This window comes from Clupea harengus, chromosome 8, assembly GCF_900700415.2.
Source record: "Clupea harengus chromosome 8, Ch_v2.0.2, whole genome shotgun sequence".
NCBI lineage: Eukaryota > Metazoa > Chordata > Actinopteri > Clupeiformes > Clupeidae > Clupea > Clupea harengus.
The window spans coordinates 1,764,003-1,790,806 of record NC_045159.1 but is presented as its reverse complement, the minus strand read 5'-3'; the positions used below and the strand labels follow the sequence as shown (position 1 = coordinate 1,790,806).

General features: G+C 47.9%; 1 protein-coding gene and 1 long non-coding RNA gene across 6 annotated transcripts in view; both read left to right on the top strand.

Moving 5' to 3' along the window:
• The window catches only part of jade2 (jade family PHD finger 2), a 69,552-nt gene extending 47,045 nt beyond the window's left edge, over nt 1-22,507 (top strand). For 4 of the 5 annotated variants that reach the window (XM_031571438.2, XM_031571440.2, XM_031571439.2 and 1 more), the window contains exons 10-12: nt 5,936-6,053; nt 10,136-10,261; nt 17,097-22,507. In XM_031571438.2, coding sequence (XP_031427298.1) covers nt 5,936-6,053; nt 10,136-10,261; nt 17,097-17,980 — 1,128 coding nt within the window. In that variant the 3' untranslated portion in view covers nt 17,981-22,507. The remainder of the gene's footprint in view (nt 1-5,935; nt 6,054-10,135; nt 10,262-17,096) is intronic. The other variant, XR_006152519.1, reaches the window with a different exon arrangement.
• A 138-nt stretch (nt 22,508-22,645) lies between these two features.
• On the top strand, nt 22,646-25,636 carry LOC116221420. The gene is made up of 2 exons (XR_004164104.2): nt 22,646-24,608; nt 24,820-25,636. It is a non-coding gene; the product is annotated as an uncharacterized LOC116221420 (long non-coding RNA).
• Nucleotides 25,637-26,804: the final 1,168 nt, after the last annotated feature.

Below are 26,804 nucleotides of genomic sequence, written 5' to 3'. Positions count from 1 at the left end.
CTCACACACACACACACACACACATACAGACATACACACACTCACTCACTCACTGCCTGCCATCCCTTCTGTGCTCATGTTGTAGGGCAGTACTTACCACTGACCTCGTGCCTCATAAAGCTGAGGGGGGGTTTGATGCCACAAGGTATCATATGTGTATTGTGTGTGTCTGTCTGTATGTCTGTGTGTGTGTGTCTGTGTTTGTTAGTGTGTCTGCACATTTGTTTTGACGAGGAGTGCCAGTCCCTTGATGTCTGCCTGCCCGGTCTCACACACTACTAACTCCGTTACACTCAGATGGGGCTGTGTGTGAATTAGTGATGAAGTGAACAAAGCACCCTGGAATTGACCTGGGGTTGGCCTTAAATATTTCACAGGAGGATTTTCTTTGAGAATGTGGCGTACCACTGAGGTACTTCAGCTTTGAAATGCAAGTCAGATAGTGGAAGTGGTTCCCTCTTCAGTTGAAGCCTTTTAGGCATCAGACATCCATTGATTCATTCCAGTGTAAAGGTCCTATGCTCTCCTCCTCTCCTCTCCTCTCCTCTCCTCTCCGCCTGCAGTTTGGCTTTACAGTAAGCATGATGAAGTCAGTTGTTTTGGCTTCAGCAAAGGCATGCTTAGACACTGTACCACAGAGCTGCAGATCCAAACTGGTGTTGTGTAATGTTTTCATTGAACTGGTAATGTGTGTGTGTGTGTGTGTGTGTGTGTGTGTGTGTGTCTGTCTGTCTGTGAGGTCACCATGGGTTGACAGCCTGGCAAGACATGTCTTTGTTTAGACAAGGGGAAGGGGGTGTGTGTGTGTGTTTGTGTGCGTGTGTGTGTGGGGCAGCGGTGTGGGTGGTGACTTAGCGTAGCAGCCCTCATGTTCTCCCCCTCATCTCCCGTAAACCACCATCAGATACGCCGACATGCTTCCCAGACAAGCGCCGCTGTCAAAACAAACCAAGCCAAGCCTGTGTCACATAGCCTCTTTACACTGTGGGTGTGGGTGTGTGTGTGTGTCTTAGCTGACAAGATTCTTCAACAGATTAGACCTTCTTATTTCCTTTCTGACTTCCTTCATTCTGTTCTTCTGTCTTCATTTTTCTTGTCCTCCTCTCTCTCTTTTTTTATTTTGCCTTTACTCTCTTTTTAAGTGTTTCTGCTGGCCCTGTGTGTGTGTGTGTGTGTGTGTGTGTGTGTGTGTGTGTGTGTGTGTGTGTGTGTGTGTGTGTGTGTGTGTGTGTGTGTGTGTGTGTGTGTGGGGGGGGGGGGGGGGGGGGGGGGGGGTTACACTCCTGCCACATCTGCCGGGCTTCAGACACAGCGCTGCCTTGCGAGGCTCCATCCCAACTTTTCCATTAGGAACATGTTGGACTAGCAGAGGAACACATAAACACCCCACCCCCACCATCAGACCCATTTCTCCTCCTCCTCCTCCCCCTGCCTGGGCAGAGGGCTAAGAGGACTGGATGTTTCCCCTCATGTTTTGGAACATTTCACATCCACTTTGTGAAGTTTGTGGATTTTTCCTCTCTTGTGGAGGGTGAGTAGAGGAGGCAGCGGGGCGTTGAGGCTGGATCTGTGAAAGGCTTTGCAGGATCTGATAGATGAGGGCTGATGATAAAGCCAGGGATTGATGGCGGGGGAGGGGGGACTTCAGGACCTCCTGTGGCACTGACTGTTTGACTCGATATGGGATTGAGGCCTTGAGCTCTGGAAACGGCGGCAAGCGGTGGATTAACTCCAAAAGATCAGACGACGCATCTCGGTCGGACAAGACCTGTATACCAAACTGATGTTAAACGTCAGAGATACCATGGGGTGAAATCCAGACGTCCCGAGAGGAGGGAGCGTGCATAGAGTGAATAGATGTGTGAACGGAGCGAGTGCAGGGGGGGGATTGGCCGTCTGCACCTCAGCATCACTGCTAGTCATCGGTCCCCTCCTGTTGCGGGTGAGCCTGAAGGAGAGGCTACAGACTGAGATGCTGCCTGACCCAGATTCTGCCTCCCCTCCCCTGTGTGTGTGTGTGTGTGTGTGTGTGTGTGTGTCTGTGCGTGTGTGTGTCTGTTTTGATTGGAGGGGGAGTTTAGCTCTCCTTGAGGGGTTGATATGATGCAGAGAATGGTTGTAATGAAGCTGCTTGTTATTCTGCTGTGTTTGTGTGTGTGTGTGTGTGTGTGTGTCTCTGTATTTGTGGTGTGCGTGTGCCAGCCAGTGTGCATGTTTGTCTGAGCGTAGCACGCATAAGCAGCACCCACATGCCGTGGTGCTTTCTAGAAGCATCCGTCCTAATGAGAATGCTGTGAGAGGTTTTTTTTTTTCTTTCTTCCATCAGCACGCTGACCACATCTCCCCTCCTTGGCATCGGCTCATGCCATTTAGCCCCCAGGCCTGTCTCCACGTGGTCCCTCTCCTCGCAGGAGCAAGCGTGCCCGTCAAAGCGCGCTGCTGGCTGGCTGGCTGGCCGGCCTCGGCCTGGCACGCTGGCACTCTCAGAGCAGGTTAGCTTGGCATCTGCTGTCATCAGGTTCTAATTAAAGACACAGGTGCCTGGCATGACTGCGGAGGGCACAACACGCAGGGTTACGCACCGGCCACGAGCTCTGAATGGAGCAGGGTGGAGGGGGTGAGAGCAGTTTGAGAGGGAGGGAGGGAGGGAGGGAGGGAAGGAGGGAGAAAGAAAGACATAGATGTGTTTTAGTTATGTGGAGACACATAGATGTAGATCAGAGCGGTTTACAGTATATTTGCACCTGGCCAAAAGCACACTTGTTTGTGTGGAAAGTTGAACTAAATGTCAAAGCTGCACGTAAGCCTGGCATTTGTGCAGGACACACAGACCGGTTTGTTGTCTGACAGAACAGATCAGACTCTGTTTATTGTTTGGGTGTTACAGTCTGCGTCTCTGTACCATCTGAGACATACACACACACACACACACACACACACACACACACACACACAGCATCACTGACCACACCACCATCAGTCTGAGCCATCTTGAGAAACAACATGGCCACCTTACAAGATGTGCAGGCTGTAAACAAAGACAGACTTCTGTCTTCTTCTCTCCCCTCTCTGTCTCAGTCTCTTCTTCTCTTCCCTCTCTGTCTCAGTCTCTTCTCCTCCCTCCCTCCCTCCCTCTTAATCTTTCTTTCTTTCTCCTTGCCTCCTGATCCTCTCCCTCTCTCTCCCCCTGTACCCCTCCCCCTTCATTTAATTCTGTCCTCTTCCCATCAGTATGACTAATACTTTCTCACTCTCTCTCTCACACACACACACACACACACACACACACACACACACACACACACACACACACACCTCATATACATACCACACACACACTCTCTCACTCTGCCACACCTATAAACATGCACACACACAACCACAAATATATGCACACTTTCTGGACATACCGCAGACACGTTCACTTGGCACACAAACATACATATTATGTCTGCATACACTTAACTATATCCTCCCCATCCATTCACACATGCACTGACAAACTCATTTAATCCCCATACCATGCCATAGAAATCTGTGTACACACTGATGCATAGAGTCATACAAACACATTTCAAACTTGGGCGCGCTGGAAGTGTGACGCACAAAGCCTTTACACACAGACACAGATGGCCCTGGTGACTGACACACACACACACACACGCACACACACACAGAGAGAGAGAAACCACAAACATTCTCTCACACACATACAGTCACTCACACGTTCATAATCACACAGTCTCAAACACACTGTTTCTCAAGTAAGACTTCACGCACAAACATGCACAGATGGGTCTAGAAACACACCCACACACCCACACACAAACAGACTCCATACACGCTCTCTTTCTCCACAAAAAAAACAAACAAACAAAACTCACACACACACGTACAGATGGATTCAAAAACACACATGACCTGACACACACTCTCTTTCACTGTCTCTCTCTCTTTTTCTCTTTCTCCTTCTCACTCAAACACACACACACACTCTCTCTCACACACACACACACACACACACACACACACACACACACACACACACACACACACACTCACTCTCTCACTCTCTCACTCGCTCGCTCGCACGCACACACACACACACACACACACACACACACACACTGCATGCGTGCAGCACATGCAGTGTATGGAGGCGGGGCCTCTCCACTGTAGACTACAGCAGAGCACCCTGGCAGGGCTCCAGGCAGAAGCAGCCTCCGGGGACGAGAGTGCATCCAACTCGGCAGAACAGAACAGAACACACTGCTCCTTCACCACATGAACACACACACACACACACTCCCTCTCACGTACACACACACACACACACACACACACACACACACACACACACACACACTCCCTCTCACGTACACACACACACACACACACACACACACACACACACTCACTCTCACGTACACACACACACACACACACTCACTCTCACGTACACACACTCACTCTCACGTACACACACACACACACACACACACTCACTCTCACGTACACACACACACACACACACACACTCACTCTCACGTACACACACACACACACACACCCTCTCACGTACACACACACACCCTCTCACGTACACACACACACACCGCTCCCTCACACACTCACACACACACACACACACACACACACACACACACACACACACACACACACTCCCTCTCACGTACACACACACACACACACACACACTCCCTCTCACGTACACACACACACACACACACACACTCCCTCTCACATACACACACACACACTCACAGACACTCTCACTCACACACTCCCTTACACACACCCCACTCACACACACACACACACCACTCCCTCACACACACTCCCTCACACGTACACACACACACACGCAGACACTCTCACTCACACACTCCCTCACACATACACACATACACACACACTCGCACTCACACACGCACTCGCACTCACACACCACTCACTCACACACATACATACACACAGCACCACATGTTGAGCCGACTCCAAGTAGGCCTTTGGGGAGAGCGAGCGAGCGCGCGGGAGAAAAACATATGAAAGTGATTTGACAGAGTGAGTAACGGCGAGTTGCAGAATGTTGCAGGCCAAAATGAGACGTCTAGCCGGGGAAGGCTGACATTCCTTCACCCCTCCGTGTGTCCTCAGGTCCCGTGCGCCTGCGACACGAGAGGAATGCTGTCGCTCACACTCCGTAGTGTTAGAAGAGCAATCACCTCCCAGAGGACAAAGGCCTGTTGCGCTTGGGTTTCAAGAGTGCACACAATGAACCTGTGGATATGAGGTCACACACACATTCACACACACACACACACACACCAGTCTCTGCGCTGCTAGGCGTTAGAATGTTATAGTCTTACTACTAGTTGGCTTTTGTCAGCTGAGTGTTGGCCATGGTGATTTGGTGGACTGCTTGTGTTCCAGTCACAGATTTGTGAGCAGTTATGTGGTTTGTGGTCCCTGAGGAAGATACACAACCTTAAGAGCTATACCACCACCACCACCACCCCCCCATCCCCCCCTAAAAACACACACACACACACACACCCTCCAGTCCTGTCTCTTTGAGCAGAGCGCTGCACACTCCTGGTGACTCAGACACAGGAGATGACTCAGATGGGGCCTTAACAACATTAATGCTCTGCTGCCGCCTTCACTCATGGCAGCTCGCTTAAATTGCAGAGCACAAGAGGAAATGAACAGAGTGCTGTGTGTGTGTGTGTGTGTGTGTGTGTGTGTGTGTGTGTGTGTGTGTGTGTGTGTGTGTGTGTGTGTGTGTGCACACCTTCATCTTTCTGTTGCCAGGCAAAAGCTGTGGTGCCCAAATGTGTGGGCCAGTAAGTATAGGTGCCATCACATCACCCACCTTCCATGTGCTCAGGATTATGTGTGTGTGTGTGTGCAGGTGAGGAACCTGTGCTACATGGTGACGCGACGAGAGAAGATGAAGCACTCCCTGTGTGACCTCCAGGAGAAGATCTTCCAACTGCAGATCCAGCTGATGGAGAAGGACCTGGCAGGAGGTGAGTGCTTCCTCTTTACTCCCACATCACAGTTACAGTGCACATACACACATGTACACACACACACACATGTATGTACACACACACACACACACACACACACACACACACACACACACACACACACACACACACACACACACACACACACTCTCCAGTCAGGGACGCTGGCTGTGGCTCCTGTTGTGGTAGTGTAAATGACGTTGCTCTCTTGACTCATTGTTCCAACCTGACTGCCCACTGCTTAACCTCTCTCAGCCCACAGACTAAAGAGCACCAACACATTGTGTGCAGGAAGTGGTGTTTCTGTGTCTGTGTGTGCGTGTGCGTCTGTGTGCGTGTGTGTGTGCGTGCGTGGAGTGAGGGCTAAGGGTGTGCTCATAAGTTACATGGTGTGTTGATTAGGCGAGCACCGTCTGAACTCCGTTTGCAGCATTTATCATGGTGCTGTTAACAGAGCCAGCAGAGATCCTGACTCTGCAGTTTCTCCGGTGGCCCTGGCCTGTGTGTGTGTGTGAGAGAGAGTGTGTGTGTGTGTGTGTGTGTGTGTGTGTGTGTGCGAGTGCGTGTGTGTGTGTGTGTGTGTGTGTGTGTGTGTGTGTGTGTGTGTGAGTGCGAGCGAGCATCCATATCTCTTCTGTTCACACACTGAGCAGTGGAGGCGTTCCTTGCAGCAGTCGGGATCAGGTCTCGGTGACAGATCTGCTTGCCTCCAGCCCTCTGGCAGTGCCTTCACACACGGAGCCTGCCTGCTCTCATAAATATGTGGGGTCAGTCTCTCCCTCCCCTCTTCTCTCCTCCTCTCCAGTCTACACTGAATGAATGGTATTTAATACATGGACTACTTAGACGCACGTGTGCGTACACACACACACACACACACACACACACACACACACACACACACACACACACACACACACACACACACACACACACACACACACACTCCGTAATCAGTACTCAGGCAGTCCGTGTTCATTACCAGTAAATACGCACGCACACACACAGTTTACTTGATTCAGTCAACGGGCCCAAACATCAAATGTAATCCATCTCCAGACCCACACTCACACCCGTCACCCGCGAGGGGTTGTCAGGATGCTACTGGAGAAATGCAGATATGGTGTTCCATGTCTGATGCAGCAGATGGAGGCCAAAATCAGCCCGGAAGACTCCCTCTGTCATCTCTGTCTGTGTGTGTGTGACTGTATTGTCTCAGCACAACATCTCTCCACACAAGGAAGCTGCAGCGATTTGCGCAATGAATGCCGCTTCTGAATAATTTGCCTCGTTTCACCTCACAGGCCCATTTGCAACGGAACAATACCCTTTTATTGCAGCGGAGCTCAGGCTGCTTGAGACCCCCGTGTCCCCCGTGTCCCCCGAGCACACACACGCCTGCTGATGCCTCCTTGTGCAGGAGGACTGACGGGCCGTGCTTAAACTAGGGAAGCCAGAAAGTGAAGCACAAATGGGGATAATATATAGATTGAACAAAAACTGGTTGCAGTTTAAAAAAAAAAAAAAAAAAACGAGCTACCACAGCTCAACTTCCTAATTTTGAGATTTTGGAAGTGCTTTTTGAGAGTGACGGTTGATGAACTGGGCTGGTGGCTGGTGTACGGCGCAGAGGATGTAGCAGATCGTCGGGGTGCCTTGTGTCCGTTGAGTCGCACCGCACCCCATGGTGCTGCAGCGTGCACACACACTCTTCCATCCCTTTGATGTGGTCTCGGCTCGCTGCAGTTGTTGATGAGGGACACCAGAACAGGAGAGTGTAGAGAGGACTGCTGAACAGCGGGTGGGGCAGGGCGGGGGGTGGGGGGGGGGCACTGTGGCATCCAGCTAATGAGCAAAGGTAAGAAGTGGGACAACGAGCATCACACAATACGCAGCCTCGCTTTCAACCTCACACACACACACACTCACACACCTCTACAGTATGCCCACAAAAGGAGTGAATTAATCACACACTTCAGAAAGCAGAGTCCCTGAGCACCCCAGCCTTTTTCTAGACGAGGCCAACCATTCAGCAGCAGAAGCACACACACAAAAAAACTACTAGTGATGTGATGAGTGTTTCCCTTGCCACCATACCATCACACACACACACACACACACACACACACACACATAAAAAAGCCCTTTGGAGAGAGAATCATTTAGAGGGAACATTTCCACCTTGTAGAGGTGTGTGAGTTCCACTACATACCATTATATGAAGACATAGTGATGCATACCGTCACAACGCAACCTTGCGGAAACCACAAATTTGATTCGGTCATAGATTCCGTCGTGTTAGAAGAGCCACCGCCTCCCAGAGGACACGGGACTTTTGCGCTTGTGTAAGGTCATGGGTTTAATTAGCGTTTGTCCATGTCCACCGAATGCGGCGTGGATACAGGTGGAGTTGCTGCTCCTCTCCTCTGACTCACTAAACGCACCCCTGAGACCACATTAGAGAGAGAGAGAGATCCTGATCCTTTTTGCGTCAAAACTTTCATGATGATTATCATCACAGAGCTAAATTGTATTCCTGCAGGTTCAGGTTCAGTCTCTTCAGACCATAGTAACATTTGCGTTTGCCTAATTGAAGCATCACTTACCAACCAAAACACAGACAGACAGACAGACAGACAGACAGACAGACAGACAGACAGACAGACAGACAGACAGACAGACAGACAGACAGACAGACAGACAGACAGACAGACAGACAGACAGACAGACAGACAGACAGACACTCGCGCACACCAAACACTCCCCACCGCGGAGCAGCAGAGCTGCAGTGAGAGTAGATGAAGGCCCTGGAGCCCCTCGAGCTGGCCTGGGTGTTTGTCTACGCAGCAGGAGCCTGGTAAAACATATCCAGCAGGCTGCACAGCTGGAGACAACCACTCAGCTCCTACGGCATGATGGGATTGTTCTCAGTGTGGCGCTCTTCATGGGCATCAGGCATGAGCACGTGCAGGGCTGGGACCCACTTCTTGGGACCCTCTTCCTGGGACCCTCACCATGCACAAGTGCTGTAAAGAACGCGCAGTAAATACACATGCAGCGCATACTGCCATTGAGTGTTGGATCGTATTAAGCAAGGACGTTTTTCATCAATGACTATGTTATTACCGAACTATTCTTTAACATTTAGCCTGCTGTAGACGTCTTGCTCTGGGCCTTACTCAAAGGGGCCAGTCCATGTCTGAAACTCATCTCAGCAGTTCTTAAATGAGTGATTTACCCTTGTGAGGTAATTAGGCTGATGTGCTGTGGAATGTTATATGGTCTTTATGACCGTTATGTTAAAGTGACATTACTAATGAACAAAGGTCCGCAGGACTCTCTGCTTCCCCTGTTAGTGTTTTTCCCCTCTATCTATCGCTGTGTGTGTGTCTGTGTCTGTGTCTGTGTGTGTGTGTGTGTGTGTGGGGGGGGGGGGGGGGGAGCCCCCTGTGGCTGCCACACTTCTGAGAAGTCAGACCGTTTCCCCGTCTATTCTCTCAGGCTAGGGGACTTTTTCCGCTCTCTCTCTCTTTCCCCCCCCTCTCTCTCTCTTTCCCCCCCCTCTCTCTCTCTCTCTCGCTGTAACAATTTGTACAGCTGGTTTTGTAAGCAGAGCCATTAAGGGTCAAGTGTTTCTGAGAGAGTGAGTCTGTATTATCCACACACACAGCAGCATGGAGAGAAGCCCTGCAGCACTCCGCAGACTTACACACACCATCTGCACCCATGCAGATACATACATGAGTGCTCACACACACTCTATCACACAGACACACACACACACACACACACACACACACACGCGCACACACAAACTCGCTCTGATACACACACACACACACAGACAGCTGTGCTCCACATCCACATGCTTTGTCTGCTGAATGTACTATTGCTGTAGGTTCTGTGAGCCATATCATTTGGTACCCTTGTGAACAGTGGCTCTGAAGGAGTAGCGAAGAAGCGGAGAAGAAATATTTCACCGATCCAACAGGGAATGTAAAACCTTCTCCCCTCCCAGTGCAGTGTGATATCCCCCTTCAACTCTCCAACACAACCCTTATCTGTCCTCTCCTGTGTAGATAAAACTCTGAAAGGAGAGAAGGGAAGGAAACCGAACGGCGTGAAGGAGCGCAGCAAGGAGCGCCGGAGCGAAGGAACCAAGGAGCGCTGGAAGTCGGACAACGGCTCTCTGCTCAGGCAGCTGGGTAAGTGCTCCGCCGCCTTTTTTCTCTCTCTTATCACTCTCTCTGTCTGTCTGTCTGTCTGTCTGTCTGTCTTTTACCTCAGCGGGATGAGATGACAGTGCGCTCTCCCCCGCCATGTGAGCTGACCTGTGCATCAGTGGCTCCAGCACCTGCCTCCACCCGCGGGAGCAGGCCTCTGTGTGTCTGTGTCTGTGTCTGTGTCTGTGTCTGTGTCTGTGTCTGTGTCTGTGTCTGTGTGTGTGTGTGTGTGTCGGGGCGGAGTGTCCAAATGTCACCTCTCTCCGCTCCCGCCGCACTCGGGAGGAGACTCGCCCGCCTGGGAATAGGGGTAGAGAGAGCAGATAGGTGCCTTTTAATGGAGCACGCCAACAGAACAAAAGCCCAGTGATCACGGATCGGCGCACACATTCAGCATGACACTTTATCAGCATTGTGCTGTTAGAATGAAACGGAATCAAAGGGATAAAAGAATCGAAATCAATCGATCATCGATGTGCTCCACCTTGAATATTATTTATTTATGTGCCCAGAGTTCCTGAGTAACACATCCACTGGGTTTAGCAGCGATAGTGGACACAATCACAGGTTAAGATTAAATGTTCCACGCCATCAGCAAAAATGACACATGACAAGCTAATGTCAGACGTATTTGTCTATGGATGTCAAGCACCCTCTTTTGTTCCAGCAGTAGCGCTGTAAATGCGTACGCACACTAGCAGGAAGTGCCCCTGCCCCTGTGTGTTTGGTCTGCGTGACCGACTCCACAGATCTTATCTCCACACCTGCCTATTTTTAGATCAGCGTATGTTTATTTAGAGGGGGACATTGGGAAATCATCAGACAGGCCTGTTTCCATGACGGAGCCGTGTCTCCTGTTACTGTGTGTCCGTGCGCGCGTGTATTTGGGTGGGATTTTAACAGCAGTCATTTGCTCTTTTTCACTCCGACTACTGAGCCGTGGTGTCGGGGGGGCAGATGTCACACACACATAATCACAACCTGCTTCCACTCTTGACTCAGTTGTGACGTCGTTACTTCAGCAGGAATCTCCCTGTCCTCACACGCCTCTCAAAACCATCACGCAGCCCCCATTAGTGATGTCGTCCTTTAGACTCGCTGAAGCACAGCTTGCTTCCAGTCGTGGTTAGCAAAGAGACAGGCACAGTCCATTTCCTCTGGTCACAAACGCTGATGGACGTTGATTGATAAAGTGCGGTTGTCACTGGAGTGTCCAGCCTCCTGGCGGCCTCCTCCCAGGCAGAGCAGACTCTTCCAGACCCAGGCAGGAGCAGCGGAGAGAGGGCTGGTCTGAGGGTGGTGTTGCTGCTGGGGTGCAGCAGTCTGGGTTTTGTGGGTTTGAGGCCTGGAGGCTGTGCTCCAGCTAAATTCTCCGGCTTTGCTGACTGACATTCCTCTTTAAGGGGCTAAAGCTGAGACCAGGAAGAGATGGAAGAAGAGATATTGACCCTCGTCCACAGTGATAGCTCACTGCCCCCTAGGTGCTGACTTGAAGTGCACCAGTCTGGACTGATTTTCATATGGGGCTCTAGTTTGGTGGCGAAAATGGCAGCACATGCGTACTGTTGTACAAGCGGTAAAGGTGTGATCAAAGGCATTAAGTGGGCAGAGCCAGACTAAAGTTTTTAGTGAAAGATTTGGTTTAAGCCGACAAATACCATTGCCAAACCCTTTAAACTGAATGTGTCAGATGAGACATACACCTACATATTCAAATTAATAATCTAAATTAGTTTAATGGAAGACATTTGCAACTTTGGAGCTGGGTATTTCAATGAAAAAATGTAGAGCTTCCATCTTTGCTGAAACATTTAACATATCAGCAGATATTTTGGTCCCTGCTGAGGTCTGACTTGTGGGAGCAGAAGAGGTTAGCTCTATTTTCTAAGGAAATAAAAGTGTTTGGATGGAAACACGTGTTTTTCTTAGTTGGCTACTTTCCTTTCCCCAATAGCATAGTCGACGTACTGTGTGGTGATGCGACAGAATAATTTTTAAGCTTTTAGGCTACTGCAACCGCATATTACGTTCATCTACGGCAGTGGTTCCCAACCTTGGGGTCGCGACCCCTAGTGGGGTCGCATGGAATTGAAATGGGGTCGCCTGAAATAGTAAGTGATCAATACAAAAACATATAAATATTTTTTTATTATTACAAAAATAAAAACACCAGACACAATTCAAAACAACCCCTCAAATTACGGCTATTCATATGATAAATGCATGGTAAATCGGCGATCGCTATTGGGTTGTGACGTGGCCACAACTACTTTGAAAACACCCCGTTTCGCCTGTAAACAAGTCCACGTTTACCTCATACATACAGCTGAACACGATGAGGGAAAATGTATCCACTTTGAGCTTCGCCTTGACCAAGCCGAGGATATTTGTGATGAGTAAGTTTTCTTCGTTTGACTAGCTCTTGTAATGAATGCTGTTGATTAACTTATAGAGAGTAAAATATTATGTCATATATTATGGAGTTCTGAGTGTAGGCGAATACCGTCAACTCGGCAAGGCGATTTTGAATCATATAAATTACTTCATGTCGCTAAGACTATTCTACAGTAAAAAAAAAACATATCATACGCATACTTAATTGTATTAGGCTACAAACGTCGGTGTTTGGAGTTTGTTGTCTGTACAGAATTTAGTATTAGGCTCCCGTGAAGTAATTACGCTCCCGTAAAGAACGTCATCCATGTTCACAAGCCATTGTTCTGACAGACGGGCCATAGGACGTGATAAAGGGGGGTGGCAATCGCAAATACATTCAGACCTAACTCATCAATATTCATTGTGGTTTAGGTGAAGAAGGTGTCACTTGCTAAATTACTTAGAATTAGTATAGAAACCAGAAACACTTTCTGAATGCTAAACTCACCTATGTGGAGATAACACATATGTTTTCAAGGTTCAGAGTACAAAAGAAAACTTCCCAAATATTTACAATGTGTCTTTGTACAAAGTCTGAGCACCTCTGAAACTAGTTTTTTGTAAGAGTATGTTTAGATTTAATTTTAATAAAAACTTGTTTGATTACATTCAGTTTACTCTCATTTGATTATTGCTGAGGTATTCTAGAATATAATAATAAATGCCACTTTTGCCTCATTGTTTTTAGTTAGGTGAAATATACAAAAATATCAGGCATGGCAGACTACCTAACAAAGTCAAAAACAGGCCTTAGGGTTGGAAGTGTTAAATATGGTGAGCCCATATTTAGCTCATATTTGTAGCCTACTTAGCCTTGCCATTGTTTGTTCTGAATTAATTAATTTGCAGCCCATAAAATCCTCACTTAATGTGGTCTAAAATGAACGTTTACTTGCAACCTAGTTTGTAATTCGATTAGGCCTACTTGATTGAAAATAAATATTTTTTTGCAAAAAAATTGTTTGAATATCTGGGGTCACTACAGCTTTGTGATGTCAAAGTGGGGTCACAAGCCAAAAAAGGTTGGGAACCACTGATCTACGGTAACTATGGTATAACGTTAATTAGATTGAAATGTTAGAAAAAGGCTACTGGTGACTGTAGATATACGATATGGGATGTGCCGTGCCGTAGACATAAAACACAAGAGCAGCAGTGACCAGTAGCCCACATGAATACGGAATGCATAAGATATGGGAGGTTGGGAGCTATTTTTATGTTGATGAATTTGAACACCTGAACAAACCTGTGCAATCTATTTCTGCATTCTGTAGTGACCAAGAAAAGAGATCTTTAGTGGAAAATGCCGTATTCTAATTGGTCTACAATATGTGAATAGAAATAACAATAAATGTTCCTTGCAAACACAGAAATATGGCAGCATAATGCACCACCCTTTCAATAAAGAGACGGTGATGGTTTTTGACATGTATAAATCTGACTTGGGCAGTGTTGGGTTTGTGATTGGCACATTCAAATGTTCCCTGCCAAAGAAGAAAATGTCGCCACACCTTTATCCAAAATCCACGCCTCAGGGGAAAGTTTGATTTATCGCTCGGGGATAAAAAAAAAAACCTGCCTGGGTGGAATCGGCCGTTTCCGCCGCCAGACTAGGGTCTTTGGTCTCTCTCATGTGCATGAGTACGTTTATTTATTGAGCAGACGCCTTTTTTTTGTTTGGCAAAGTGACCTGCAGTTCAAGAGAGGTATTCATATTATCAGTATCTGTGCTCCCCGGGGAAGCAAGCCGATGGTCTTGCCAACGCCGACGGCTTTCTCTTCCACAGGAGCTACAGGAACACAGAGGAACTCTCCCTCCCCTGAACTCTGCACCCACACACATACACACACCCCACCCCCACCCCTCCCCTCCCTGCGGTGCGTTACCCAGGAGACGGCTGGCACCTGAGAGCTGAGCGAAGCTGGCGCTGCTGGAGCAGGCCCTGCTGCACAAACAAATGTCTGGCAGCACCCCAAGCAGCACATTCCTGGCCCTCAGTAGCGTGGGACCCAGAGTGCCTGTGTGTCCTGCCAGCAGACCTAACCCCCCCCAGCCCCCCACAGACACACACCTCCCTGCCCCTGGCCCTGCCCGCCCAGCTGCCCTCTGCAGTGCCATGCTGTGTCATGGAAAGAGCACGGGGAGGAGGGATGGGGGGGGGGGGGGGTTGGGCAGTGCCTCACAGGAACAGCGGCTGTTTAGATGTGAGAGTTCAAGCTGTGTAGGTATGGATTGGAATGCGCTCAGAATATCAGCGGATACGGTTCACCTCAAGTATATTCTCCATTCGAGCAGTATGCTTAAGAGGATGGCTAATCCAAGAATGGAAATGAATGTACTGGCCCCCTACAGGTAGAATCCCATACTGTGTGCACTCACAGGATGTTCAAGCAGCTCTTACACATGTAGTGGCAGTGTATGATGGCCATCCTTCCACCTCCAGTCATGAAGGTTCATGCACCATTAAACCATTACTTGTTTATCTTCTTCTAGAAAGAAGAAGAAGAGGAGTGCTTGCTTCAAAACCCTGACTTTTCCAGGGCTGTGTATTTACCGACAAGAGCAGTGTTTCTAATATGAGGACAGGAATCCTGGCGAAAGCACTTCTCCTTTTTGGAGACTGAGAGCTGATGTCCACTGCCACTAAGAGATCGGCTTGAACGTTCTGCTAGCCTATGCCCCATTCCCTACCATGGGAAAACAACAACACGATGTAGCTTTCCATGCATGGTGGTTGGATGGGGGATTTGATGACATTATACGGTATATTGCATATCATTCGCCCACAAACTATGTCATAGCATTCAGCAGTATCATGCCAGGCATAGTCAGCAACAGTGAAAATACCATTCCCAGCGCATGCAAGATTGCCTGGCAGCATGAGTATAGCAGCAATAGCTGCAGCACTGGCACACAAAGAGGCTTCAGAGAGGCTACTGATCTTGACACAGAAGGACTTCAAGTGAAGGGCTCTGTTAAAAACCTTGGTGTCTTCATTGATTGCGATCTCAGTTTTAGCAACCATATGAAAGCGATAACTAAATAATATTTTCAAAAACAGAGCTAAACTTAGAGGCCTTATGTCAAAAGATGATTTAGAAAATCTCATTCATGCCTTTATCTCCAGCAGGGTTCACTACTGCAATGGTCTTTTCACAGGCCTCACAAAGTCCTTAAGTCATTACACTGCCTTCCAGTAAGTCACAGAATTGACTTTGAAGCACTACTGCTTCTTTCTAAATCACTAAATGGGACGGGACCAAATGACCTCTTAGATATGTTTCACCTAAACACACCTGCTAGGCCTCTCAGATCACTGGAGAAGAATCTGTTAGGAATACCTTTTGTGTGAGCTAAACAGGGTGAAGCTCTGGAACCATTACACCATTACATCAAAGGTGCTCCAACTGTTGCCAGTTTCAAATCTAGACCTAAGACCCAACTGTTCAGATGCTTTTTGTTAACTGATCAAATGCACTCTACTGTTTATCTACGTATATATTTATTATTTATGTATTCCGTTTTTTCTACAGCGTTCCTCCATTTTATGTATGCTCTTTTAATTATGTTCTTTTACATTCTTTTATTTATATTTTCACTTTATCTTTATCTTTACTTTTATCTTTCCTTTGGATGTTCCATTTGCTCTTATTTATGTAAAGCACATTGTGCCTCTGTGTGTGAAAAAAAAAAAATATATATATATATATATATATATATGCTATATAAATAAACTTGCCTCCTCTCCATAGAGTGTGGTGCCTCTGAGCCTGTAGTGTAGTTACTGTACCCCGCTGTACTCCACAGGTAGAGCACCTCAGAGCTCTTAAGTGGCACTCATGCCCACTCAGGCTGTATTTTTAACCACCGTGGGATCTGTCTGTTGACTTGGATGTTATTTATTAATTATAATTATTAAAAACCACCTAGTGGGCTACAGAAGAGTATAAACTAAATATCCCCTGATAGCATATTAAAAAGTGTGGAGTTGGTAAGTGGACCATGCATCTGTTGATGTGACTGCTAAATTCTTTTATAATTTTTTCTTATTCTTTTCCGTAGAGATATAATGGTGGTATGTGTGTATTGTGTGAAAGAAAGGAGAAAAAAAAAGAAAGAAAGGACGAAAAAAGGACGAAAACAAAGAGATCACAAAGCTCAATGTACTTCAAATAAATACGCAAGATGTTTATCTACATTATTTAAAACAACACGGTAGATATAAGATATGTGTATTTAAAGAAGAAAGATTACACATTATGAAAATACTGTTACACTGTATGCAATGCACATACTAAAGCTTTATTGAAATCTCTCCTTGGAGTCTGTCATCTCACCTGTGTTTGTGTGTGTGTATCTCCATGTTCGTGTTTGTTCCAGGTGTCCCTCTGGACGGCTCTTTGTTTGACAGCTGGCTGGCCCAGCCGGTGCAGATCACGGCCGACGACATGCTGAGCCGCTGGACGCTGGATGGCGAGCGGCGTGACACCACGGCCAGCCTGCTGTCCCACCAGCTGCTGCAGGGCGAGCAGAACCTGCTCAACCTCATGATGGACCACTCCATGCAGTCCGCCTGGAAGACCCCCCAGCTGGGTCGCAAGGCCCGCACCAAACCCCGTGCCAGGGCCCACAAGGACTCCACCTCCTCCTCCTCCTCGTCTACCGCCACCGGGGGGATTCCTGCGGTGGCCAAGGGGTTCCGCGGGGTGTGCGAGGAAGGACTTGTGCCCGGGCATGCAGGTCGGCACGGGGAGAGACTTCGGGCCACCAGAACCCTGCTGTATCACCACCACCACCACACCCGGCACGGTGCCGAGGCCCAGCCGGAGCCCCTGCAGCCCCCCACCTCCAAAATGGACTCCTGTCACATCTCCGACGAGAGAGGCCCGTGGCACCTGCACGCGGGGCAGTCCACCGCGGGCCCGGAGCCCGGAGGACCGGCTTCGGCAGTACCGGAGCCCCCAGAGTCGGCAGTGGGCGCTGCAGGCAGACCGGCTCTGCGGCCGCGGCTAACGCGACAGGGCAAGTCCCGATCGAAGGGGGGCGGCGGGCAGGAGTGCGCAGAACCAGACCGTGACTCGGAGCGACCCGAGGAGCCTGCGCTGCTCACAGGGGCCGCGCTGATGGCCGCCGGCGCGAACGGTTTCTTCTCGGACGCTGAGCGGAGTGCAAACGACTCTCGTCCGACCAGCCGCAAACTCCGCCTTGGCCAGTTGCTTGCTGGGAACGAGGAGGTGTTGCGACGGAGCGTGCTGGCCTCATGAGGGAAGGATGTATCTCCTGCTGCCGCGGTCACAGGCCGTTCCCCACCCTGCCCTCAGTACAGTGTACACAGTTCTAGGTTCCTCTGTTTGCTTACCTGTCTATAGATCGCTTTATAGAACCAAATCTGTATAACCCTGTCAAACTGCTATCTGCTACATTAAGAAGCTGATGTCTTAGTCCTAGGTGGCTTAGTCCTTTGGCTGCATTAAGGCAACATAACCATTTGTGCTTTTGAAACATCAAACAAACAAAAAAACGAAGAAAAAAAAAAACCGCTGTATGTTGAACATAAGTGAGACTGGCCCTCAGCGTGGCGCTTGTGTTCTATTTGTCCTCATTGGATGTTGAAGTGGACATGGGAAGCCATGTGATCCGGCACACTGGCAGCTTCTGGAAGGGTGGGAAGCCCTGGGACGGGGATGAATCATTAGGGGCATTATTAGCTGGGGTAGATTCTTCCTCTTTACGAACCTGAGATGAATTTGACAAGTCCAGTGGATGTGTCTCATTTAAAGCCTTGTCGTTGTTGAACTTGTATAGAGAATATCAGATTTCTAAGCCTATAAAAAGCACAATTAGTTCAACAGGGACTGTGGGAAAACTCACTCATCGACGGGATACACAAACACACACACACCCAACACACTCACAGACACACAGGTGTACGAAACCTGTAATCAGACACTCCTATACAGATAAAGAGAAAACATCAAAGCGAATCCCTCCTTGATTCGTAGCCTATTTAGTTGAAGTGGACTGTCTTTGATAAGTCTCTGAATTCTGAATTCACTCTGAATTCCCTCTCCTGTTGGCCCAAGCGTACATATATCAAAGCTATCCTTCAATCTTCAATTGTTCTTTAATGAAAAGGTGCCTTCTGTCATCCCCCCCCCCCCCCCCCCCTCAAACAAGGTAAATAATCATGTCCTAGTGTAATTTGTTACAATCACAGGGACACTGAAATGGAAATCAACAAATGAACAGCAGGTCCCAATCTTATTGTTGTGCCTACAATATATGCCTAAAATGTATATGAATGCAGCATTTGCCATTTATCAACCCAGCAACAAACAAGTCCACAAAAATGATATCATACCCAAGCAAATCGCTGCTATGAAATGAAAACTAAAACCATGCCTTCAATCGGAGTAATCATAGGATTAGTCTCAAAGTCCAATAGGTGAATCATGCTCTTTGGAAATGGCTTTGTGCTCATGCATTTTTTTGTCTTTTGCAATTTGTATTTTATACTTCTAGTGGTCCATGGTATTTTCTCAGGGTTATAGATATGAGGGTTGAAAACTCAATCGAAGAAAAGTAAAGCAGACATTCATATTTTATACGCAAACGTATAGAATTGCTCCTTTGGCAAAAGTCACTGTTTGAAATCTGACTACTGAGGGTGTTCTCTCTGAGGCTAAAAGGCTGTTTTGTTTTTGGTTCCTTTTTGTTTTTTTATTTGTTTGTTTCGTTGTATTGTTCTTTAATTCCGCTTCGACAATGCCAAAGATCAGTGCGTTGACCACAGCACCGTATAACGCTCTCCTGTGTCAAGAAGTAAAAACTTAAGTCACGTCGATACGATAGGATGGAGAGCGGTCCGTGCCACCTTCGAGCCGGCATGGTGTGCCGTGGGCCGCAGGTCGCCCCCACCCACCACGCTCCCCACCAGCACACTTGGGTGTGTTCCTACAGCCCCAAACCCCAACGGTCACCACCACCACCACCACCACCACCCAGCCGCCCATCACAAAGCAAGCCCTCCCCCTTTGACAGGAGGGGCTCTCAAAGCTCCAACTCTTGAGCACTGAGCCCCAACACACCACACCACACACACCACACCGTCAGACTGGCCGCACCTCTGCGCCACCCCGACACTGGCACTTCTGGGTTCTGTTCAGGAGCACAGACGCTCTTCTCATTCCCAGTGGTTGTTTTCTTAATAGTTTGTTCTTGTAAGGCTTCAGACCTGCAAGACCGTATATAGCGGACCTCCATCAGGTCCCTCTATGCTCCGTGTGACAGCCCGTGTGGCCTCAGCCGGCTGCCCCAGTCATGTCTGGGAAGTTAGGGGACGAGGAGGAGGAGGAGAAGAAGGGGCGTATATGCTTCTCCATCTTCTAAAGCCACACACCTCTCCATCTGATGGCTGTGTTTACTCATTGCAAACACAATGAACAGTCACAAGGGTTAAGTGATTGTTTTCTTTCTTTCAGTTTTTTTAGTTCAATGTAGTCCATGTAGCCCGGGCCGTTCAGAGCTGCCCGGCTTGTCGTAGAGAGCAGGTTCAGAGCTGCCCGGCGTGTCGTAGAGAGCAGGTTCAGAGCTGCCCGGCGTGTCGTAGAGAGCAGGTTCAGAGCTGCCCGGCGTGTCGTAGAGAGCAGGTTCAGAGCCGGCCGGCGTGTCGTAGAGAGCAGGTTCAGAGCCGGCCGGCGTGTCGTGGAGAGCAGGTTCAGAGCCGGCCGGCGTGTCGTAGAGAGCAGGTTCAGTAGCCGCAGCCTCACAGCTGCTCACAGAAATGGTAGATTTGACTTTTACTTTTCTTCTCCACGTAGGGATTTTTTTTTGCAAGTAACTGGAGTCCAAGGGCCCTGCAGTGTGTAGCCAGGATGGGGGATAGGGGACAGGGAGAGGGGACAGGGAGAGGGCGTATTAAGGGAGCAAGGGCTCTCTCCCTTCCCAGCCTCCGTTGACAACATTTGAGGCGTCCTCCGTCTCAGAGCCACACTCTATAGCTGCAGCTAACAGGCCCGCTCCAATGATTAGCTGCTTAGTCCCACGTGGACATTAACTCCAGGCTGTAGTGGAACTGCCATGATCTGGGTTTTAGTATGCACCAACAGTTATGTATAATACTGTACTACTAGCACCGCTGTTTAACCCCTCCACCCCAGTGTAAAAGGCTTTCTAGCTGTTACATATGCTTCAACCGTAAGTCATATACTATAACGATGACTTTGTACTCTCTTCAGTCCGACCACTTCCGCACGTGCGTCGCCAACACTTCCTCACAGCGAAGCCTTTTCTCTTGGGCCCAATCCCCACAGAGTAATGCTTCCAGCCTCCCAGAAATCCATAGCCGCCCGCCCACCCACCCACCCACCCCCTCCGTCACCACCACCACCACCACCACTAAAAGCACAGCAGGGAAAGACTATCGCAGGCGGTGAAGCGTAGTATAGCGGGAGAGATGACTGCCGAGTCACAGCGTTGTGTGTTCCCTCTTCCTTAAGGGTTTTTCCAGGGGTGATCACAGCAGGCTGAGCCCCAGTGCTGCGTTCTCACCTTAGGGAGGGGTTCCGCTGTCCCCTCTCTGGCGTCATCTTTTGAGAGCTCCATGCACGAGAGCAAGTGTGAGAGCTACTGAGCAGTGGACGATGGTCAGGAGCAGGAGGCCACAGCAGGGGGGCCTGTCTCTGGGTCTTAGTCAGATAGGGTGGCCCCTGTGCCTTCGTTGTGTCTTAGGCAGCTAACAGGCACAGGGGGACCCACTGCACTTAACCACTCGCCGTTCCTCTCCGTGCACTCACTCCGATTTCCACCTGTCATTTCGACAGAACGCGGTTCTGCTGTTAGGGTGCGCTTTTTTTTTTTGGTTCTGAGGAAGCGAAACTGGCACATGAAGTAATCGCATACTATCTTCGAAAGGGTTCTGAGTTTGGTGGTCACTCCAGTTGGTTGTCTGTCCTGCTGGCATTCACACCCCTCCCCTGACCTGCCCTGCATGCACTCTCAGACCTGTTCTCAGGTCTGAACCTTGCACTTAGCTGCTGCACTTATATCAGTCAATCTCCGCCTTCAAGCCAAGAAGCGTGCAACGCTTCAGTTATCGTGCAGCTCTGTGCTTGTTTTGCCCCCACCCCACCCACACACTCTCCATTCAAAACAACAATCCGATTGGGCAGCGTCATGTCTCATCACTCCACGCTGGCCCCTCTTCACTCTTCTGTCAGGCACATGTTTCATATTCAATCAGCAGTTGTTCTCTCTCCGACGTGATCAGGACGTGGCGTCGGGCCTCACTCCCTCTGGTCCTGTGATCGCCGCCGTGTTTCCATTCCTTGCGCGTTTTAGGCTCTGCGTCAGTTATTGATATGATAAATATGAATGTTGCAGGAGTTTACCCTTCTGTATTCTTTGTTTCAAAGAATGTTGTGCCATTTGTTAATAGCAGAGAGAAATATTGAACATATATTGAAAAAAAAAAAGAAGAGCTATTATAAATTATTTTTTTGGCTTTTTTTGCTATATTTATTTTCTTGTATTAGAATCTTCTTTGTAGGAGGAAAAAGAAAAAAAAATGTATTTTTCATTAGTGCAAGAACCTATTTTTTCCTTTTTGTACATTTTTTCCATGTTAAGCAATCTTTGAAGCAATATGATGTTTCGATGTTACTGTACCTGCATGCTGTTTGTGTTGCCTTAACGACGGCTGTGTCTACTTTGGCCCCTCCCACCTGTCCATCACTCGCCCGCACTCTGGCGTGGTTGACCAGTGCAGTCAATAAACCAGTGCTTTCTGTGTACCCTTCGCCTCGCCTGCCTCAGTTCATCCCCAGCACACTCACACAGCTCACCCATGCTGAACCAGCCTCCTCTCCTCTCCTCTCCTCGTCCAGGGCTGCCTCCAGCCTCCATCGCCTCTCCTCTCCTCTCCTCTCCTCGTCCAGGGCTGCCTCCAGCCTCCATCGCCTCTCCTCTCCTCTCCTCGTCCAGGGCTGCCTCCAGCCTCCATCGCCTCTGTGTCCGACGGGGGATCCACAGGAGCAGCAGTCAGTCAGGCTTCACAGAGCATCATCACACATGACACTGCTTACCATTTAGATGTTAGAGCATGCGCCTTAGAATTGGAGGGGCAGTTTGTATGGCTTTGTCCATACTTTGATGTTTTGGTGATTGTCAGACCACTGTACTGTGGCTGCCAAATTAAAATGATGTCGCTCGCTGTTCTTGAAGCCTACAGGGGCAATGTACTTCTATTCCCAGTGGAAACGATGAATCTATTAAGCAGGTTTTCCAATGGTCCTTGAAAATTTGAATTTGAGGGGAAGAAAATCAAGGCCTTGAAAGTTTTTGAATATAGACGTCAATAGACATGGGTCATTGAAAGTGTTTTAATGTATATATTTTGTGTTAGAAAAGGCAAGAGACCACATAGTCTGCCATCACGAATACAGCACTGTTGAGAAGTGTTCTCACATTCAAGCCTTTCTCTTTTTAACGGTTGTCTGGGCGCTTCTGTAAAACCTGTTAGTTCTCATAGAAATTCTTAGTGTTTTAACAGTAGTTAACCTTGATCTGTGTCTCAAGCCATGCTGTGTTGGGTCCCTTAGGGGATTTGAGGGAATTGGGCCTTTTAATTTGATCATTAAGAAGGTGTGGGAATCCTGATTAAGACACTCCATAGGATTCTGGTGATGGTCTCTTGGGTAAACACAGCTAAATCAAAAATGGCCAAACTTGGATCATGTCAATTTTTCAAGAACTAAAGCATGGTCATCATATTAACTTTAAATATTCATTGTTTCAATTTGGCATATACAACAAAAAGTCCACAAATCACATCAATGTGTCACCGCATATGTGCATATGTATGACACGTGCTCTCCGGGCTGCATCTACTGTGTAGAACCTCAGCAGAAGTTCCACAGTGCGATTTGAGGGAGCACTAGATTTAAGACCCGTCATGATTAATGTAGTGCTATGGCAAACCGTGTGGACCTCCTGTGATCATCGCTGTAAATACAGTACGGAAATGACTTTAACGCTCCCTCTGTGAGTTGCCTTTGACTGGGCACTCTGTGGCGGCCTGCCGCCCTCAGCCATCGGTCTGAGCCCTGCTGTTCTTAAACAAGCGGAGACTTTTCTCGAGGACTTGTTTTTTAAAAAAAATAACTCCTACAGCACCCCTGTGGAAATGAAACATGGTTTGTTATTGTTGTTCTTGGTCGTAGTCCAGAGCACTTTGCAGTCGCTGACGTATAACTTCCTATCTCGGCTGCTCCTAGAATCTACCCAGGATGGTAGGAATCTAGACCTGGAGTTCAGACAATGACTAGGTCACGCGTAAGAGAACGGAGCGTTTTGTATTTGACTCGAGGGAGGAATGTTGTTTATCACACATTTCAAAGGAGCTGCTAAGATTGCCGTTACCCCCTCTGCTCTAACAATCCAAAATTGAATGTACAAGCGTGAACAGATTCCTGTTGTATTTAGCCCATAACATAGACGTAGAAGAAGACTGTAGGCGATTGCAAGAGAGATCTGTGTCCTGACATTTCAAACTAACTGGTTTATGAAGTTTTGTATGATGGCCAGTTTTCTCTGTCTATGTTTACCCTGACGCTTGGAGGTTAGGGATGTCTTCTGTCCTGAACCACTCGCCTCTGCTGACCCCTTGTGGCTACATCTTACAAAACTGGCTAATTAGGAGGAGCTCTATGATGCACGCTGGGATGATCAAACCAGACTGCAGGATTTGATTATGGAGTGATATTGAAGCAGAGAGAAAAAAAAAGAAAAAAAAGCTAGTCACATTCTGACCTTGGACAGAATCTTTTTCTTCCGCATGTCCACACAGCTGCAGCAGGTTGGGAGATGTTCTCACATGTACCGTACACAATAGTGGTGAGTCTCTTCACCTTGCTTCATGTGCCACTCTATGTCTATCTTATTTTACATCCATTTTTTATACATCATATATATATATACATATACACCCTTCTACCTCTTTCTCCATCGGTAGATTTTTGGGATTTTCCTCCCTCCCTCGCCTCACTCATTATCTTGCTCTTTCCACCTCTTCCCGCTGTAACTCTCTTCCTGTCTCCTTTTGCAGGGCTTCTTCTTTTGAGGGTTTTGCTGACAGTGCTGTCTGGGCTCTCTCTCTGTGTGTGTGTGTGTGTGTTCAGTGAGTTAACAGTAAGGATGAGCGAGGGAAATTGTGTGGCAGACAGCAGCATTGTTCAGGCCTCCATCACTCAAGGACTTTCTCTGAGGCTTCACTGCTCACCTGTGCTATAAAAAGATCTGTGTGTATGTGTGTGCCAGCATGTTTTGAGGAGGTGTTTACCAGTGTGATGTGACACCACGGTACTCTTCCGCATGGAAACAAGGAGACGATTCTTCCAGCACGGCAGAGGACAGGCACGCTCTGTGCCGGGGACATTCCTGGCATGCCTGCGCCATCACGTCAGATCTCCCCGCGTCCTGCTTCTCTTTCAGCCCCACCACCCCCCAGTCCTGACGAAACACCCAATCAGGCTCGTTCGCTGGCTCGCCCGCCGGCCGGAGTGCCAGCAATCGATGTGTGTCGAGGCCCGCAGCACCAGTGCCAGGGGAGCCTCGCTGTGAGATGGCCATCCTGTGGGCACAGGCAGGGTGCCCCGAGCAGAGCTAGTCCGCAAACATTAATTTCTATTTTTGGGCACAGAGACTGATGGGGGTGCTGCACAGAACAGCAGGCAGGAATCCTGTGTGAAGTGTTTATCTGAAGAGTTTCTGAAATGTTCTAGAAACCATCAATCAAGCTGACATCAAACCATAAAAAAAAAAAGGAACTCAAACATAGACTGGTGGGTCGTTGATTGACATGCAATCCATTCAATTCTTTATGTGACTTTCAAATGTGCATACAGAGAAACAGGTATTGACAGGAGAAGGTAATGAAAAACACATAGACCCTGTAGAAGAGCCTGAGAAGAAGGTTCAACCTGGTTCTGTCTTGGAGTCAAGACAAGACTGATAGGAACTAACCAATCAGAAGCTGTGTCTTCGGTTGCAGCATCTCATCGGGGGGGGGGGGGTTAAATGCCCTCGAAACAGGATGATTTTTGAAAGATCTGGTCCAAGGTGAGCAGACTAGATTTGGATTAACACTTCTCTTGTATTTGCTAGAATGACTTGAGAAAATGTAGATTGATGTGTTGATGGTTTTGTCTTTTTCATGAGCTATAACCGCAGCAATCTCATCAAAAAATGTTTAAAACAAAGTAATGTGCATCGCTGGAGTCTGATCTTGCAACCTTTTATGGTATAACATTTTGGACAACAACCTTTAAGCATACATCAGTCCCTTAAGCAAACACTTAAGACAACATGAAAGAACACTGTTAACCACAGCCAGTCGTACATCCCATTGTCAGGTATTTGGAAGGATATGGCACCCAATATAACAACCAGAAAAAAACATTTCTGCATAAAACCACATAAATTAAGACAAACATTCCACGAAAAAATCGTACCTTCCTAAATTAGATATAGTACATATATCGCACTATGAAAAGGAATGTTGAGTTGCCCTTTTGGATGTTTTAGGGGGAAATAGTTAAAAAGTTCTTTTAGATTACTGATGTCTGCCTATGCTGCTTTATGTCAGTATCCTCAGACATAGTAGATCTTCATAAAGATGTTGTTGGGTCTATTTAGTATAATTTGGCCCATGAATGCTTCAGGCATACATGTGCACCCACTGATAATAAACTAGATACAATTCATTAGATGACCTTCAAGTGAACATAACAGAAGAATCTGTGATCCTGGTCCATTTTGATCCATTACTTAGAAATATATTACTCTGGGAGAGAAGTTGATTTTTTTTTTTTTTAAATTAAAATTAATACACATGCATTTATAGAAGATGGAAAATGAAGCACAAATCAGTAGCCTGATAAACATTATATTTGTATTTAGTAACTAGAACTTTGCCATTTAGGCTACTCGAAATACATTTAGTCTGTAATCATTTCCGTTTTTATTCGCTGTATAATATTTAAAAACAAAGTGGATGGATATCAATACACACTGTAAAAGCAGGTTGCGTAT